Here is a 17,097-nt window from a genome sequence, read left to right on the forward strand (position 1 = left end):
TATGTTCAGATCACGAGCCACTGCGATGCGGGTTTCGATCAAGTCGTTCTTTACTTTTCCAACCATTTCTGCTTATGTTGCTGTTTTCTTCCTTTCACAGTATCAGTGTAACGAGCGATAGTACGAGACACAAAAGGTTTATTCACATTTAAATGCTGAAGTGCTCTAACGATAGCCACTTGTGGTTTTCCAGCCAAATATAAAGAAATCACACCATCGCGCTTGAGTTCCATCACGAATAATTTTTTTTGGAAAATCTCTCACCAAAATGCTTTCGCAGGCTTGTAAACAATATAATAATGAGGAGTCACTGGCAGTCGGACGAGTAGGTTAGAAATGTCAGCAGTCTGAAGTCTATATTATTTTATACTGAGAGTAAAACGAGTAAGGAGTGAAGGTCATACACTCAGGATAAGATATATCCTACTTTTTAATTAGGTAATTTTGAATTATATATTTGTTATGCTTCGGCAATTTACCACTTCAAGAGTTTGAAGTATCGACATTTTATATCAGTCCACGTAGGCGGATATTTCAACCTTATCGAATGGAAAAAATCTTGCAGGCAACAGAAAATTCAACGTTTAATTCCCTACCTTTAATAATTGCCCATAATTGTGTGTTTAATCATAAATTCTCTTTTTTTATATTTATTATAAAATACTATGGTAAAATTCTAGATTTTTTCGCTCCTTTATTCCTAAAGGTTCTTTATTCCCGTTGTCCGGATTCTGCTAACAAACTAAGCAATTTCACTTTATCACTTTTATTCAAATAGATCAACTTTCCATTATCCTGGAGGCAATGTTTTATACAGTTCTTTGTGAAATGGAAACCATGCCTTGAGGTAGTTCAAAGGAACTCCTGCAAAAAAAGCTTCCCCTCCCCAAACCCCAACTTAAAGCAAAATAGAGAGCAGGAGAAAGAGAGAGGGAGAGAGAGAAATCATGAAAGATGATTATGTGTATGTCCTTAAACTTTGTTCTAGATTTAAGAAAAACAAAAAAAAAGGAACTGCAAGAAAAAGTAATAACGAAAGATGGAAGAAACTGAATGTAAACAGCGTAAACAATAATAAAAAACCAACTTTTTTTAACAAACTTATTCACACTGTTAACGTTTTGCCACCCCATTTTACAAAATTGAGGTCTATTCTATGGTATTCAGGTAAAACCTAGAAGCAACACACACACACACACATTATACACAAGGAACGATAAAAATAAGGATAATTGGAGGAAAAACTTAGTGTGGGCCCTGAAGTTGTTTGACTTTGTTATCCTATTCAATGTTGATTTGTTGTTCTTTGTTCCCTAATGTTGTTGTTATAATTTTTTATACTGTGTATAAAGGATAATTTCCCAGGAAACATAGTATGATTGGTCATTTTTGAAGGACTTCAAATAAGAATTGTTTAAAGGAAAATAGTGTATCTTTTAAGGATCCTCAAACATAGAATATTTTCTAAAGGTCCATAGCTGCTCTAATTCTTCGAGGCATATCGTGAATTAAAATAAAATATAATTAATTCAGACTGCTGTCATTTCTAAGCCACTCGTCCGACAGCTGTTAAATTGATTTCAATGACAGCTCATTATATTGTTTATAAGCGTACAAAAGCATGTTGGTGAAATTTTTCCAGAAAAAAAGTTATACGTGATGGAATTTAAGCGTGATAGTGTGATTTCTTTATATTTGGAATCTGGAAAAATACAAGTGGCTATAGTTAGAGCACTCCAACCTTAAAATGTGAATAAATCTTTTGTATCGCGAACCATCGCATATTACCGTGATACTGGTAGCGTAGCCCGACGTCTAGGAAGTGGACGGAAGAAAACAGCAACATCAGCAGAAATGGTTTGAAAAGTAAATAAGCGAATTGATCGAAACCCGCGTCGCAGTGGCCAAAAAAAGGCTTGTGAGCTGAACATATTGCAATATTCCATTCGGCAAATATTGAAAAATGAGCTCGGGGTATTATATATATTTTGGGAGGCAAGGTCGGTACTAAAAAATACCAAAGTATCGATCACTTCAAGCAAGCGCTTCGCCGGGAATGCGCCAAAATACCTCAAAGCAACATTCGGGCAGTGTGTGACGGTTTCATTGGCCGTTTGAACATATCTAAACATATTCTAAAATTTGATGCTATTTTCGACATTTCTTACCTTTATTTAATAAAATTAAAAAGAAAAAAAATGTAAAAATTATGGCGTTGGACTTTGTTGCAGTTTTTTTTCTCACCCTGTATAGCGAACAATACAATATTATCGTGAATTTTTTGTTCCTCTTCTATTGAGCTTACGATCTCGTCACTTGGGTAAAAAAATGTTTTTTGTCATAGAAGTTATTTTTTAAATAACTTCTGGGGAGAATATCCCAGACAAGAAACAAGGGAACTGATGAGGATTGGTGGCTCTTTCCGAAACCTAGGTATTCCCTGCCTTACCCCCTGGTAAACATTACCATCGTTCTCCACTAATAAACAAACGTTGTTTTTATAAAAACAACAATAATGGGATTTTGCCTGACGATTTTTGCAACAACAAAATACTATGGTATCCCAAACAAGCAAGCCAAACACTGTTCTATTAATAGACACAGGCACGGTCGACGAAGGGGTTTTTGTTGTAACAGACAAAACAAACTTACATGGTTATGTTACTTCGTTCAGGTTGAACGAAAACATAACAAGTGGAGAAAGATGTAAATGTTTATAAGTGCGGTTGTAAGATTTAGAAGATTTTCCAAAAGAATTTTAGTTTTATGTAATTCTTTTGTTCCTCTTCTATTGAGCTTACGATCTCGTCACTTGGGTAAAAAAATGTTTTTTGTCATAGAAGTTATTTTTTAAATAACTTCTGGGGAGAATATCCCAGACAAGAAACAAGGGAACTGATGAGGATTGGTGGCTCTTTCCGAAACCTAGGTATTCCCTGCCTTACCCCCTGGTAAACATTACCATCGTTCTCCACTAATAAACAAACGTTGTTTTTATAAAAACAACAATAATGGGATTTTGCCTGACGATTTTTGCAACAACAGAATGTCGATAAATTTGGGATTTTTGAAAATGTATCGAAAAAATGTGGATGTTGGAAATACTACCGAAACATTGATAATTTTTAGAGACTATTGGAATATAATGGATATATTTAAAACTGTCAAAATATTGATAATTTTTAAAGACTACTAATGAATATCGTGGGATTTTTTTAAAAACATCGTGAGACAAAATTATTTTTTTTTCCAATAATTTTTACACTTTTGAAAATTTTCGGATTAAGATTCTTCAGAATCCGAGTATTTTAGGTATACAGTATCTTCCGCAATATTGTAGACAAATAAACGAGGAATATTAACCCTCAATCGAGTCAACATAGGGGAATTTTCGGTCCTTTTTTCAAAATATGGTTAAAAACACCCTCAAAACGGGATGGTAGCCAGTCAAAATATTTTACGATATTATTTGTCATGAACTTTCACTATAGATCAGAGAAGACGTCATTGACCTAAAAATTACTTTAACTCCAGAAATTCATGTATATTAAAAACAATGTTATGGTAAAAGCCGTACTTTATCTAAGTTTATGAGAAAATATCATACAAAGCATAATTTTAGAAGAATGGCGTCAAAGACAAAAATATTCTTTATCAAATTTTACTATAAATCACTACAGAAATGAATTCTTTATTTCAACTGTATATCAAAAAACATATATATTTTCTGACATTTTTTTTTCTCGATTTTTTAAAGCATCATAATGCGAAATTTGAGAAAATATGTTCACTGGGTTACAATGAAGCAATACAAAAGCTGTATATCTAAGATCGTTACTGTGTGTGTGTGTATTTGTGGGTTTTTAACAAAAGTTGTTAGCAATCAATGATTTTTCTTTTGAAGGTAAACAAGTCATCTGCAATAACAACACGAAAGACCTAAGATATAACACAAAAAAAATTATTTATGAAAAAATAGGAATCGAAGCAAAGGAAGATTATTGTAACAAGGACAACACAAAAGGAACACATTTTGCAATAATGATTTTACGCTTCAAATAAACGAAGTAATACACAAAACAAAATGTTTTTAAGTGGAGTTTACAGAACGCAAAAATACATATAAGAGTTTTATTTATAAAAATTATTTTCTTTAGCATAATTGGATGATTTTATTCAAAGAATTTAATTTATTTGATAAAGTTGACCCAGAAAAAAGGACGTTGGTGTGTGTATTAATGTATTTATGAAGAATTCTTTGTAAAAAAATCAGAAGATTTAAAACGTAATTTTTTGAGCATTTTGAAGGAATAAAATTACATTTAGTCGCTGACCAAGGATTCCATAGTCCTTAAGTTTAAAAATATTCAATGAGAGATTTAATAATTTTAAATATTCCCTTCAAGTATCGTCAACAAGAAACAGTGGTGGTTTTTTATATTATTTGGAAAATATAGAAAACAATAGCAAAATATAGAAAACAAGTCCTTACCTGTAATTAAGGAGAAAAAAGGAGGAATAAATTACAGTTTGTTCTTAAAATGTTCTTTTTTTGGTTTTCTCTAAAACTTTTTTACAGCGTTACTTAAAATTCGAAGTACTCAGTTGGCGTTTTCACCACTCAACTTAATGACATGTATTTATATGAGAGCTACCCAAATACATTGAGCGTACGAAATTTCAAAGTTGAACAATTGAATATTGACAATTGATTTTTTTTTTTTGTGTTGAAAATATAAATGAATAATACAAAAAATGCGAATGAAAATGGATCTGGCGCATTTGGGTAATACGGACGTAACAAAAATTTACAATAGTGGTAAATTTCAATATTTGTGTTCGCTACGTCGAATTTTAGCTAACGTTGTTAACTTAGAAGTATAACTATAGGTAAGTACAATATGAGTTAAGTTTTGATAAATTCAGATACATCCCTCAAAGTGCGATTTAAAATATTTAGCATTAATTTGAGAGGTCCCAGAAGTTATTCGGCCATACATTGAAATTATATATTCTTTTGTTGTTGTTATTATTATTATTTATTTATTACTATTATTATCATTTTTTTTTTTTTTTTTTTTTTTGTTTTCTGTGTGTATAAAATTACCAATAACTGTGATTCTGAAATAGTAATTTAGCGATAATAACACTATTTTTGTAAAGAAAAAACTAGCACGTTCCCATTACTTCGTCAGCGAAAAATCCACCTTACAATTTTATAGTTGTTCCAAACAATTCGTGTTCGGCTTCTTATTACTCAAAATGCACAATTTGTTCAGTCTGAAAATATTTTAACAAGACTTTCAAGGTTTTAAATATTATTCAAGTTTTTTTCTTTTTCGGAAAGAATGATAGAAAAATGTTTACCTCGTACACCAAAAAGTCTTCAAAATTTCTGAACTTTACCGAAGAGGATAATCAATTCGGAAATAGCATCAAATTTTAGAATAAGTTTAGATTTGTTCGAATTGGTCAACTTTTGGCACGAATTATGGCCTTCAAACGGCCAATGAAACCGTCACTCGCTGCTCGAATGTTGCTCTGCGGTATTTTGGCCCATTCCCGGCGAAGCGCTTGCTTCAGGTGATCGACACTTTGGTATTTTATAGTTCCAACCATGCTTTCCACAAATACTCCAGACACAATAGTCCAACGGATTGGTATCCGGAGATTTTGGTGGCCATTGTGCGCTGGAAATGAAGCGAGGAATCTCATTTTGTAACCATTTTTGGGTGGCGCGTGCTGAGTCCTGTTGGAATGCCCAAGGTTTACAAAACTACTGGACAACGAATGTTTTCTCAGGGGAGAAAACCAAATTCGACAGTTCACCACTTTCGGTCAAGCGAAGCAACTCTTAGCTCATTTGAGTCTATTTTATTTCTGTTGCGATGTAAGTTCTTGCCCTTTTTGTAATTTCAATGCCTTTACCCAAGCTCATTTTTCAATATTTGCCGAATGGAATATTGCCATATGTTCAGGTTTCGATCAATTCTGCTGATGTTTACGAACCATTTCTGCTGATGTTGCCGTCCACTTCCTTGACGTCATGCTACGCTAATAGTATCATGGTAACGAGCGATGGTACGACAAAAGTTTTATTCACATTTAAATGCTGGAGTGCTCTAACGATAGCCACTTCTGATTTTTCACCAAATATAAAGAAATCACACTATCACGCTTAAATTCCATCACAAATAACTTTTTTTCTTGAAAATTCTCACCAAAATGCTTTTGTACGCTTGTAAACAATATAATGAGCTGTCACTGCAATCTGAAGTTGGTTGCAGTTTTACATCTCACCCTGTATTTCATTGAGTTACATATTTGCAAGTGAAATCGGTCAGAGATTGCAGTCATAGTATACAAACTACCATAAAGTGGGTGGTCACGATATATTTGAGCTGTTGTAAAACTTTGCCTTTTACAAACAGAACGATCGTTAGAACCCATTACGAACTACAAATGTTAAAAAATTTAATCAAAATCCGTCGGTAAAAAATGGCTTAAAACGTCAAAATATGGAGATAAAAGAAAAAGGTGTCCACCTATAAAGGCAATGGTCTGCCACGGGAGGTAAACCCCTTTACGAATTTGAATACTGTATTTCAAACAATTCTGTAAGAAAATGAGCGTATGAGTGGTATTATATGTATGAAATCACTCATACGTTCAAGAACTGGTGTACTATCTCTATTTCAATTCGTTCGAAACATAACGTGATTACAACATCTCTAAATGGATTTAGAATTTTAGATCATGAATATATGTAGGTGTTTCAAGCAACTCAATGCATCATCAAAGGAATGCCCTGGTATGGTGTGTCCTTAGTTAATATCAACTACACTCTCCCTTATTTATTGATAAGGGATATAAAAAACCCTCTGCCAAAATTGACGCACTTTTCACCTTATCACATGTCCCCATTTTACTTTATTTTTGCAATAACCTGTTCGTAAACCTTGTACATACTTTATTCCTATTTGACCTAGGTCAAGAAAACCATTAAAGCATAATTGCAAAAAAAAAAAAGAGAAAACCAACTAAAAAGTTTTCCTATAAAAAAGTTAAGTTCGAAAATAGTTTTCTCCTGTCATGCGTTAAGTTTATTATTCTTTTTTTAGACATAATTGGCACACGCAAAAACTTTTTGCCAACGAGGACAACAACAACACACCACTATAACAAAAAGTAAGGTGCAATAAAATACATACAATGATTTTTGTTACTGTAATTTATTGCTTTAATTCAATTGTAAACTTGTCTTGTGGTCTTATGGCTCTTAAAGATGTCATAATGGATTGAGTTAAGGTCCATTACATGTGAAATGGGGACATTAAAAAAAAAACTTTGAAAAATAGCACACATTTTCAGAACAGGCAAGATATTTGGGAGATTTCTTGGGCACTCGAATAAATTTTGAGGATAACAAGGAGACCAGAAATAAAAACAAAATTGACACAAATGAAGGAATAAATATTTGCATATAAGGAATTTTTTGATCGCCCTGGATAATTGAGATTAAAAAGGATCAAGACTCTGTATTTCTGCGGAAATTTTGTTTGTAAGTCTAAATTCAAGAAAATTATGAAAATGTAAGTTGCACAGTGTAGTAAAAAATATTTTTTATTACTCTGTCACAGTCTGTAATTAAAGACCTAAAATAGTAAAGACTGGACAAAATGCATTCTGAGCAAATGGTTTGTGTCTATACTGTCTAGATAACAGCTCAAGACAGGACCATGTTAATATAAAAAAACACAAGACAGACAAAACTTTGAAAACTCCAAAAATTTGGTTTCAAAATTCTATTCCATAGACTTTCCCAATAAATTGCATATTGCCTAAGCGGTTTAAACCGCTTAACATTGCTAACTATGTTGTTACGATATCATAACAACAGAGGTATGTTCACAGGGTTGCCACATCTTGACTCTGTCTTGTCCCATCTTTATACTTCTATGTCTTTGCTGTAATATCCATTAGGAACTTAAAATACCAAATTTGAAACAATTCCGGTGAATAATGTCGCTAAAATCATCAATGTACCGAATATCGGGAGATACCGTTATATAGGGGGGATATACGAAGACGTGGACCTGCACAGACAATTTTCTGTCTTAGGCTGTAGTATTCATTACGAACTTCAAAACACCAAATTTGAAACGATTCCGGTGAATAATGTCGCTAAAATCATCAAAATACAGAATATCGGGAGGTACCGTTTTATGGGGGATATACGAAGACGTGGACCTGCACAGACAATTTTCTGTCTTAGGCTGTAGTATTCATTATGATCTTGAAATACGACATCCGAAATAATTTCGGTGAGTATTGTACTTAAAATCGTCAAAATGCCGAATATAGGGAGGTGCCGCTATATAGGGGCTATACAAAGACGTGGACTGGCACAGACAATTTTCTGTCATAGGATGTAATATCCATTGCGAACTTCAAATACCAAATTTGAAACAATTCCGGGGAATTATGTCGCTAAAGTCACAAAAATACCGAAATATCGGGAGGTACTGATATATGGGAGCTATACGAATACGTGGACCGGCACAGACAATTTTCTGTCATAGGCTGTAGTATCCATTACGATCTTTGAATACCAAATTTTCGGTGAAGAATGTAGCTGCAATCACCAAAATACCGAAAATAGGGAGGTACCATTATATGGGGGCTATACCAAAACGTGGACCTACATTTTCAATACCAAAAGTCCTGCAGATATAATATACATTTGAGTAACATTTTATCAACCTACTTAATTTCGTTCGGAAGCTAGAGTGATTTCCACAGACGAACAAACGAACAGACATCGCTAAATCGACATAGAATTTTAGGCTGATCAAGAAAATATAAACTTTCTGAACCTAAAAGACCCCTTACTTGACTCGCTCGAGGGTTAACATTTTCGAGCACAATATTCTTCGTATTTTACCTGAAGATTTCGAAGAATCTTAAACCGAAAACCGATTTTGGGTTAATTGTGCACCAAATGACTAATATATATATATATAAATCAAATTTGGAGAAAATCGGTTCAGATATAGCCATATATATGTTTCATTCGATTTGATTTTTAAGTCCCTCATATTCGTAATATGCATTCGACAACAATAATATTTGGTACCAGATACCTTTTAGAGCTCGGAAATACCTCTTCCAAATTTTATTAAGATTGGATCAGATTTGGGTATAGCTGCCATACATATATTTTCAACCGATTTCAGGTTAATTGTGAGCCAAATCAGTCCAATATCAGTCCTAATGACCTGAATTTTGGTACATCTGACCGAATTCAGTCTAGAAGTAATTACATCAAATTTGTTAAGATAAAGCTATAGCTCCCATATACATGTTTCATCCGAATTGGTGTTTAAGTCCCTCATATTCGTAATATGCATTCGACAACAATGATATTTTGTACCAGATATCTCATAAAGCTCAGAAATACCTTTGCCAAATTTTATCAAGAACGGCTAAGATTTGTATGTAGCTCCCATATATATCCTTAATCCGTCTTCAGGTTTATTTTGCAAATAATGGCTAATATCAGTCAAAATGGAGTGAATTTCGGGACGTACGTTTCCATTTTGTGGAACTCGGCTTCGATACATATTTTTGGGATTGGATATGCCTCCTATATATTAGTTCCCTCTAAAACTTACTTCACAAAAAAAAAATACGGGAGCTCTACTAAATATGCATAGTGGGATAGGGTATCATATAGTCGGCCCCGCCCGACTTTAAACTTTTCCTTAAAATTAAATAGTTTTTTTTCTTCTCTTAAAGTTCTCATTTATTTTTTTTTTTTTTACTTTCAAACGTTGGTTAATTTTTCGTTGAGTCTTTATAAAACGATCTCAATTATGTGTCTTTTTGCAACAACAACTGTATTCTCATATTATACGCTTCAACTACAACGCGCGTAGTCTATCAAATAACAAAGTGACAATGCAAATGAAGATTTGACATAATGAAGCCAACGACGACGACACGACGAGATACACCAATGAAAGATAATATCCAAAACGACACCATTCCCCCCGAGGCACTGTCAACTACCTGATGCTCACATGGAAATAAAGCATCCTCAATGAAATGTCAAATTTCAGTATTTTTCGCCAGATCCTAATGAAGTGGTTGGAAATTCAATATCCAGATGGAAAACACTTCTTCAAGCGTTTGAAATACAAATCATGATTCGGGAAAAAAGCCGTAGACGAAAATCTTTATTTGGAATAAAAATATAAATAAAGCAATTAAAATAAAAACGGTATGTGTGAAAACACCTGTCAATGTAATTGAAGAACACACGAGTGGTAGTAATACAATACTAAATTAAATACGATGAATATTATAGTAACACTGTGCAAGACAAAAACTATCAATACTCAGATTATGAACGTAGAGCTAAAAATTGAAGATACCAAATGGAGGAAGAAAGTCTCCTCCATTTTGCATTTTTTTGAAATTTTCGGATTTAAATTCCCTGTAATCCTTCTATTTTAGGTATATAGCCTTTTAAGCAATTTTTCAGAAACAAATACGAGAAGTCAAACGTAAGGTTAAATCTATACAATGTATACAAAATTCTCCTACATTACTACAAGCCATCATTTTTAAACGATGACCTTAAAGGCAAAACTATACCTCGTCAAATTTTTCTATAATTCATAAAGGAAAATAAATCTATATTTCCAATGTATATCAAAAAAAAAAACAAAAAAAAAAAAAACAGTAAAGAAAGTCTTAAAGTCGAGCGGAGCCGACTTTATGATACCCTACACCACATTGCTAATTTAGTAGAGCTGCGCATAACAATTAAAAGTTTTTATGGGAGAATTCAATCATACACGCTATGATTATAATTATAATTTAAAGTTCAAAGAACTAAATATGCCGAAGCATTTGTATCTTTTAAATTCGGACTTGTATTGTCCATTTGGTGCACAATTAATTTGAAATCGGATAAAAATATATATGGGAGCTATATCCAAATCGGAACTGAGCTGTATTTGATATATTTCCCTGAATATCGTTGTTACGGAGTGCATAGTACGGCTGTGGGTAACAAATATGACAAATCGGATGAACAGTATATATGGAAGCTGTAGCTATATCTGAACCGATCTTTCGAACCGAAAATTTGACATACTAGCTTCTAGACTCAATTCGGTCGTAAGTGCCAAATTTCATCCAATTAGGGCAAATATTAGACGTTTGGTGCACAATCAAAGGTAAATCGGACGAAGTTATATATGGGAGCTATATCCAAATCTGAACCGATTTCGATAAAATTTAGTATATGTATTTCTGAGCTGTATTTGATATATTTCCCCAAATATTGTTGTTACAGAGCGCATATTACGGCTGCGGAGGACAAAAATAACAAATCGGATGAACAATATATATGGGAGTTTATAGCTATATCCGAACCGATTTCGATCAAAATTTGGCATACTTATTTTCAGGTCCAATCTGATCGTACGTGCAAAATTCCATACTATTCGGACTGATATTACACGTTTGGTGCACAATAAAAGGCAAATCGGACGAAGATATATATGGAAGCTATATCTAAATTTTGACCGATTGTCTCCAATTCAATAGGGTTCGTCCTTGAGCCAAACAAATGATTTGTGCAAAATTTCATCTGGATAGGGCAATAAATGCGAACTGTACTTTTTTTACAAAAATACATGGACAGACCGATGGACATGCATAAATCGACTCAGAATGTGATTCTATGCAGATCATCAAAAGGAACTATGGGTCTATCTCGTTTCCTTTTGCCTGTTACAAACAAATACACAAAGACATAACACCCTGCCCCCCCGTGTGGTGTAGGGTATAAAAAAATTGCCATTGTCCATTTTGCATAGGATCTAAATAAATATGCAAAATGTTTTTATATGTGAAATTTGAAGAGAGTTGGTTGCTTTTTTCGCTTTCTTTGATCGTTTGTTGTTCAAAATCTTGAACCCTATGTGGGCGAGGTCCCTGAAGAAATGGTCCGATTTCTAGCATCTTTAAAACAGATCTTGTGTTGGTAAAAATAATGGGATGTGTGAAATATGAAGAGTATGCCGGATGCTTATTCCGGATTTTATGATCGTTTCGGTTATTCAAAAATTTGACCCTTTGTTAGGGAGGTACCAGAAGGAGTGGACCTATAATATCTCATCTTCACAGCAGATTTTGTGTTAGAAGAAATAATGAGATGTGGGAAATATGAAGAGATTTGGATGCTTATTTCGGATTTAATATTCGTTTCGGGTATTCGAAACCTTGACCCTTTGTGGGAGAGGTACCAGAAAAAATGACCTATGTTAATTTTGCGTTTTTGCGGATATTCAAAATTTTTACCATTTGTGGGGGAGGTACCACAAGGAGTGGACCTACAATATCCCATCTTCACTGCAGATTTTTTGTAGAAGAAATAATGAGATGTGGGAAATATGAAGAGATTTGGATGCTCATTTCGGATTTAATGATCGTTTCGGTTATTTGAAACATAGTCCCTTTGTGAAGGAGGTACCACAAAAAATTGACCGATGTATCCCATCTACACATCAGATCTTGTTTTGATAGAAATATTGAGATGTGCCCGATCTAAATTGAATCGGATGTTAATTTCACGTTTTATGACCTCCATAGATATTCAAAATTTTGAATCTTTTTGGGGGAGGTACCAGAAGGAGTAAATCGATATATTCTATCTTCACAACAGTAAAAATATAGTCATACGTGTAATCTAAAGGCAAAGACTCTCACATCAGATTTTATAAGAGTTATAATTATTCAAAATGTTGACCCTTTGTGGGGAAGGTTCGTCATGGAGTTGGGGCAATATCCGATTATGGTTTCTTTTTCTATGCAGAAAAAAAATATATATATATATTTTTTTTTTTTTTTTTTGACAATTTCGACCTTTTGTTTGGGGAGGTACAGTTATATCGAGGCTATACGAAGACGTGGACCTTCACATACAATTTTCTGTTACAGGCTGTAGTATCCATTAGGAACATCAAATACCAAATTTAAAACAATTCCGGTGAATAATGTCACTAAATTCATCAAACTGCCGAATGTCGGGTGGTACCTTTATATGGGGGCTATACGAAGACGTGGAACTGCACAGACAATCTCCTGTCATAGGATTTAGTATTCTATGCGAACTTCAAATACAAAATTTGAAACATTTCCGGTGAATAATGTCGCTCAAATCACCAAAGTACCAAAAATAGGGAGGTACTGTTAATATGGGGGCTATACCAAAACGTGGACATACATGTTTCATTTTCAATACCAAAAGTCCTGCAGAAATAATATACATTTGAAGTAAAATTTTATCAACCTACATGTTAAGCAATTGTAACTAACATCACTTATTTAAAGACACATCCAACACCGTACTTTTAGACTCTTCATAAAATATTACTATCAGCTAATAGCTAAATAATGTCGCTTATCATAGATAACTTCCCATTACGAGATGACAGCACAAACGTTGTCCATTAGTAAAGACCTCATTAACGTTAAGACCAAGAAATGGATGTTGTCAATTTGCAATATATATATTATTCATTAATGGAAAGTGAACTTGTTGTTAGCAATTTGTAGATTTTTGTAGATTTTTCGTTGGAATCGTTTTAGTTAAAGGATTTCCTTATTAGTTTTTAAAATCGTATTGTATAAGTTATTATTTAATAAGGAAAATATGTTAAGTGACATACAACCTCATTTAGCGTAGGTGAATAAAATAGATGTATGGTTACGTCACTAGGGTCAAATAACATTTTGCATAATTAACTGATGCCCTCGGAATAATTCGTGTTTTAAATGGCATAATTTGAATTGGAAATAGAAACCAGAAAAGAAAGTCCTAAAGTCGGGCGGGGCCGATTTTATGATACCCTACACCACTTTGCTAATTTAGTTGAGCTTCGTATAACAATTAAAACTTTTTATGGGAGAATTCAATCATACACCCCATGATTATAATTATAAATTAAAATTCAAAGGACTAAATATGCCGAAGCATTTGTATCTTTTAAATTCGGACTTGTATTGTCCATTTGGTGCAAAATTAATTTGAAATCAGATAAAGATTTATATGGGAGCTATATTCAAATCTGAACCGATCTTGATAAAATTTGGCAAAGATATTTCTGAGCTGTATTTAATATATTTCCCAGGATATCGTTGTTACGGATTGCATATTACGGCTGTGGGTAACAAATACAACAAATCGGATGAACAATATATATGGGAGCTATAGCTATATCTGAACCGATATTCACTCAATTCGGTCGTATGTGCCAAATTCCATCTCATTTGGGCAAATATTAGACGTTTAGTGCACAATCAAAGGTAAATCGGATGGGAGCTATATCCAAATCAGAACCGATCTCGATAAAATTTAGCAAAGGTATTTCTGAGCTGCATTTGATATATGTCCCTAATATTTTTTGTTACAGAGTGCATATTACGGCTGCGGAGGACAAAAATAAAAAATCGGATGAACAATATATATGGGAGCTATAGCTATATCTGAACCGATTTCGATCAAATTTATTTATTTTATACTTATCTTCCGGCCTAATTTGGTTGTATGTGCAAAATTCTATACTATTCGGACCGATATTACACGTTTGGTGCACAATAAAAGGCAAATCGGACGAAGATATATATGGGAGCTATATCTAAATTTTGACCGATTATCAACAATTTCAATAGGGTCCGTCCTTGGGCCAAACAAATGTCGTTTGGAAAATTTATTCTCAATCGGATGCGAACTGCATTTTGTTCACAAGAATACATGGACAGACGGACAGACGGACAGACGGACGGACTGACGGACTGACATGTATAAATCAACTCAGAAAGTGATTCTATGGAGATCCTCAAAAGTAACTATGGGTCTATCTCGCTTCCTTCTCCATGTTACAAACAAATGCAAAAAGACATAATTCTCTTACCACTATGTGGTGTAGGGTATAAAAATGTAAAAATTATCGCGTTTGGCTTTGTTGCTGTGCTATGCAAGGATGTTTCATACATAATGTGAACATATACTGACAATTTAGAGCAAATTCGGGTTAAAATTGTGACTAAAGCAGTCAAAAAAAACCTTAAATCTCTCTATACAAAAACGTGGACCTATATAGCCCTGCAGAGCTAATACACAACCGAGTAAAACTTTATCATTCTATTTCACTTCGTTCGGAAGCTTAAGTGATTTCCGCAGATGGACAACGTTAAATAGAAGACATAGAATTTTATGCTGATCAAGAATATATATACTTTGTGGGTTCAAAAATGTATATTCCGAGGTGTTACAAACATAATGACAAACTCCGCCATACAATAGTGTAGGCTATCAAAACTAGATCTTCTGTAGGCCTTCTAAACGTATAACCCATAACCCACATGTAAGTCTTCTAGACATTAACAACCTTCTGTAGACCTTCTATACATAGGAGAGGATCTACACGTTTTCTCTGCATGGCTGATGTCTTCCATAACTCCGCCATAAAATACCTCCTTCACCTTCTGATGTTCCTACCTCCGGCCACCCCCCCCCCCCTCTTTTAAAATAATAAAATAAAAAATAAAACAACTTGTAATTGAAATCCACTTACCTTCTCTTGCTTTTAAGTAGACCGTATTGGCCACAATATTCTCTAATTCCATTAGTTCCAGGTTGGCGGTTTTTTATTTAAACTCAGGCCGCACTCGAAATATTCCAATAAATAGATTTTGGTGTGTTATTGGTTGGTTGGTTGGGCGTTGTTGGCGGGGTGGTGAAAATTTAGAAAAATGGTTGTATGGGACTGCGAAGCAAAATATCCTCCAAATGGTGCGTGTTTTGAGACAATAAACAGAGAGATTAAATTTTAAGTACGTAGAAAAGTAGAATTAACTTGTTCGGCTAGGAATGGAGAACGACGGTCGTTGTTTTTTTGTTTTTGTTTGGTGCTGAGGATAAAAGTTGTGCTGTGGTCTCGCGTCGCTCGCTTCCTCGTCTCCTTAGATTATGTTAAAGTTGTTTAAATGCTATTTCCGTTTGTTTTTTGGCTCTTTGGATTTCAGCCTTTAGCCTCCGATTGTGTGTAGAAATATGTCTTTGTTCTTCCTCTTGTTTTTTAAGATGTGACTTTAAGTTTTCCACTTTTGTTGCTGTGCCCGAGGAAGCCTTGACAATGTGTGCTCATTTGGGGAATACATGTGTTTAACTTGTCGCTTCAGCTGAACTTGTAAAAAGTTTTGATGTCCCAATTGATGGCTTCGGGCAGGATTTCCGGGGTTTTCTTGTAAGCATAAACTGAATCCTTGAAGGATCAATTGAAATGTTTTGGAATTTTTCCCCAACCCGTTTTAAGGTAATGTACGTGTGATTATGGCAATGACTTTTCCTTGTCCTTGTCTCCGTCGTGGACTTTTGTTTTTCACGTAGTGGTAGTAGTTTTTGTTCGTGCTTTTTATTTATCCTTCAACCTCTGGAGATTTCCTTTATGCTCATCCACCTCTATTTCCGTTTATCCCCTTAAGTCAGAATTATGTTAACACCCAAATGAAATACAGCAAATGTGCGTTAAATATGGAATTTATGGTTTGGGGTTGGGTTTTATTTTGTGCATAAATCCTTGGGCATTACCAACCAACGTTTTTGTTTTCAGTTCCTTTTCGTTCCTTTGTGCGTTTGTTGCCTTTTTCGCTTTAAATTCGAAAAATCTTGAATGTATTTCTTTACTTTTTTTTAGGGGGTTTCTTTTGATTTTCTTTTCAACCTTTGCTGTAGCTGTAGCTTCGTCCTCCTCATTTCCCCCACTTAATTACGAATGGTAGTCATGTTTGAAACAAAAAAATATTATTATTATTATATCCTTTTGTACGGATATTTTCGTCCTGTTGTTATCCTTAAAAAATGCATAAGATATTCTTTGGTAATTTTTGTTTGAGTTTCTGTCGGGTGGTTGTGTTCAGCTTTAAATGGACATGAATTGGAAGGAAAAAGGATATTGATGCGCAATGAAGCTGAAACGAGAAAATAATACAAACACCAAATTAATGTTAATGAAGTCG

At 34.0% G+C, this 17,097-nt stretch overlaps 1 protein-coding gene across 3 annotated transcripts in view; it reads right to left on the reverse strand.

The window, feature by feature from the left end:
* LOC101901760 (G protein-coupled receptor kinase 2) overlaps positions 1-17,097 on the reverse strand; it is a 353,962-nt gene that overhangs the window by 179,958 nt on the left and 156,907 nt on the right. For all 3 annotated transcript variants that reach the window (XM_059128652.1, XM_059128650.1, XM_059128651.1), the window contains one exon: positions 15,654-17,049. In XM_059128652.1, the coding sequence (XP_058984635.1) occupies positions 15,654-15,705 (52 nt within the window). In that variant the 5' untranslated portion in view covers positions 15,706-17,049. The remainder of the gene's footprint in view (positions 1-15,653; positions 17,050-17,097) is intronic.

The sequence above is a fragment of the Musca domestica genome, unplaced genomic scaffold (genome assembly GCF_030504385.1).
Source record: "Musca domestica strain aabys unplaced genomic scaffold, Musca_domestica.polishedcontigs.V.1.1 56, whole genome shotgun sequence".
NCBI lineage: Eukaryota > Metazoa > Arthropoda > Insecta > Diptera > Muscidae > Musca > Musca domestica.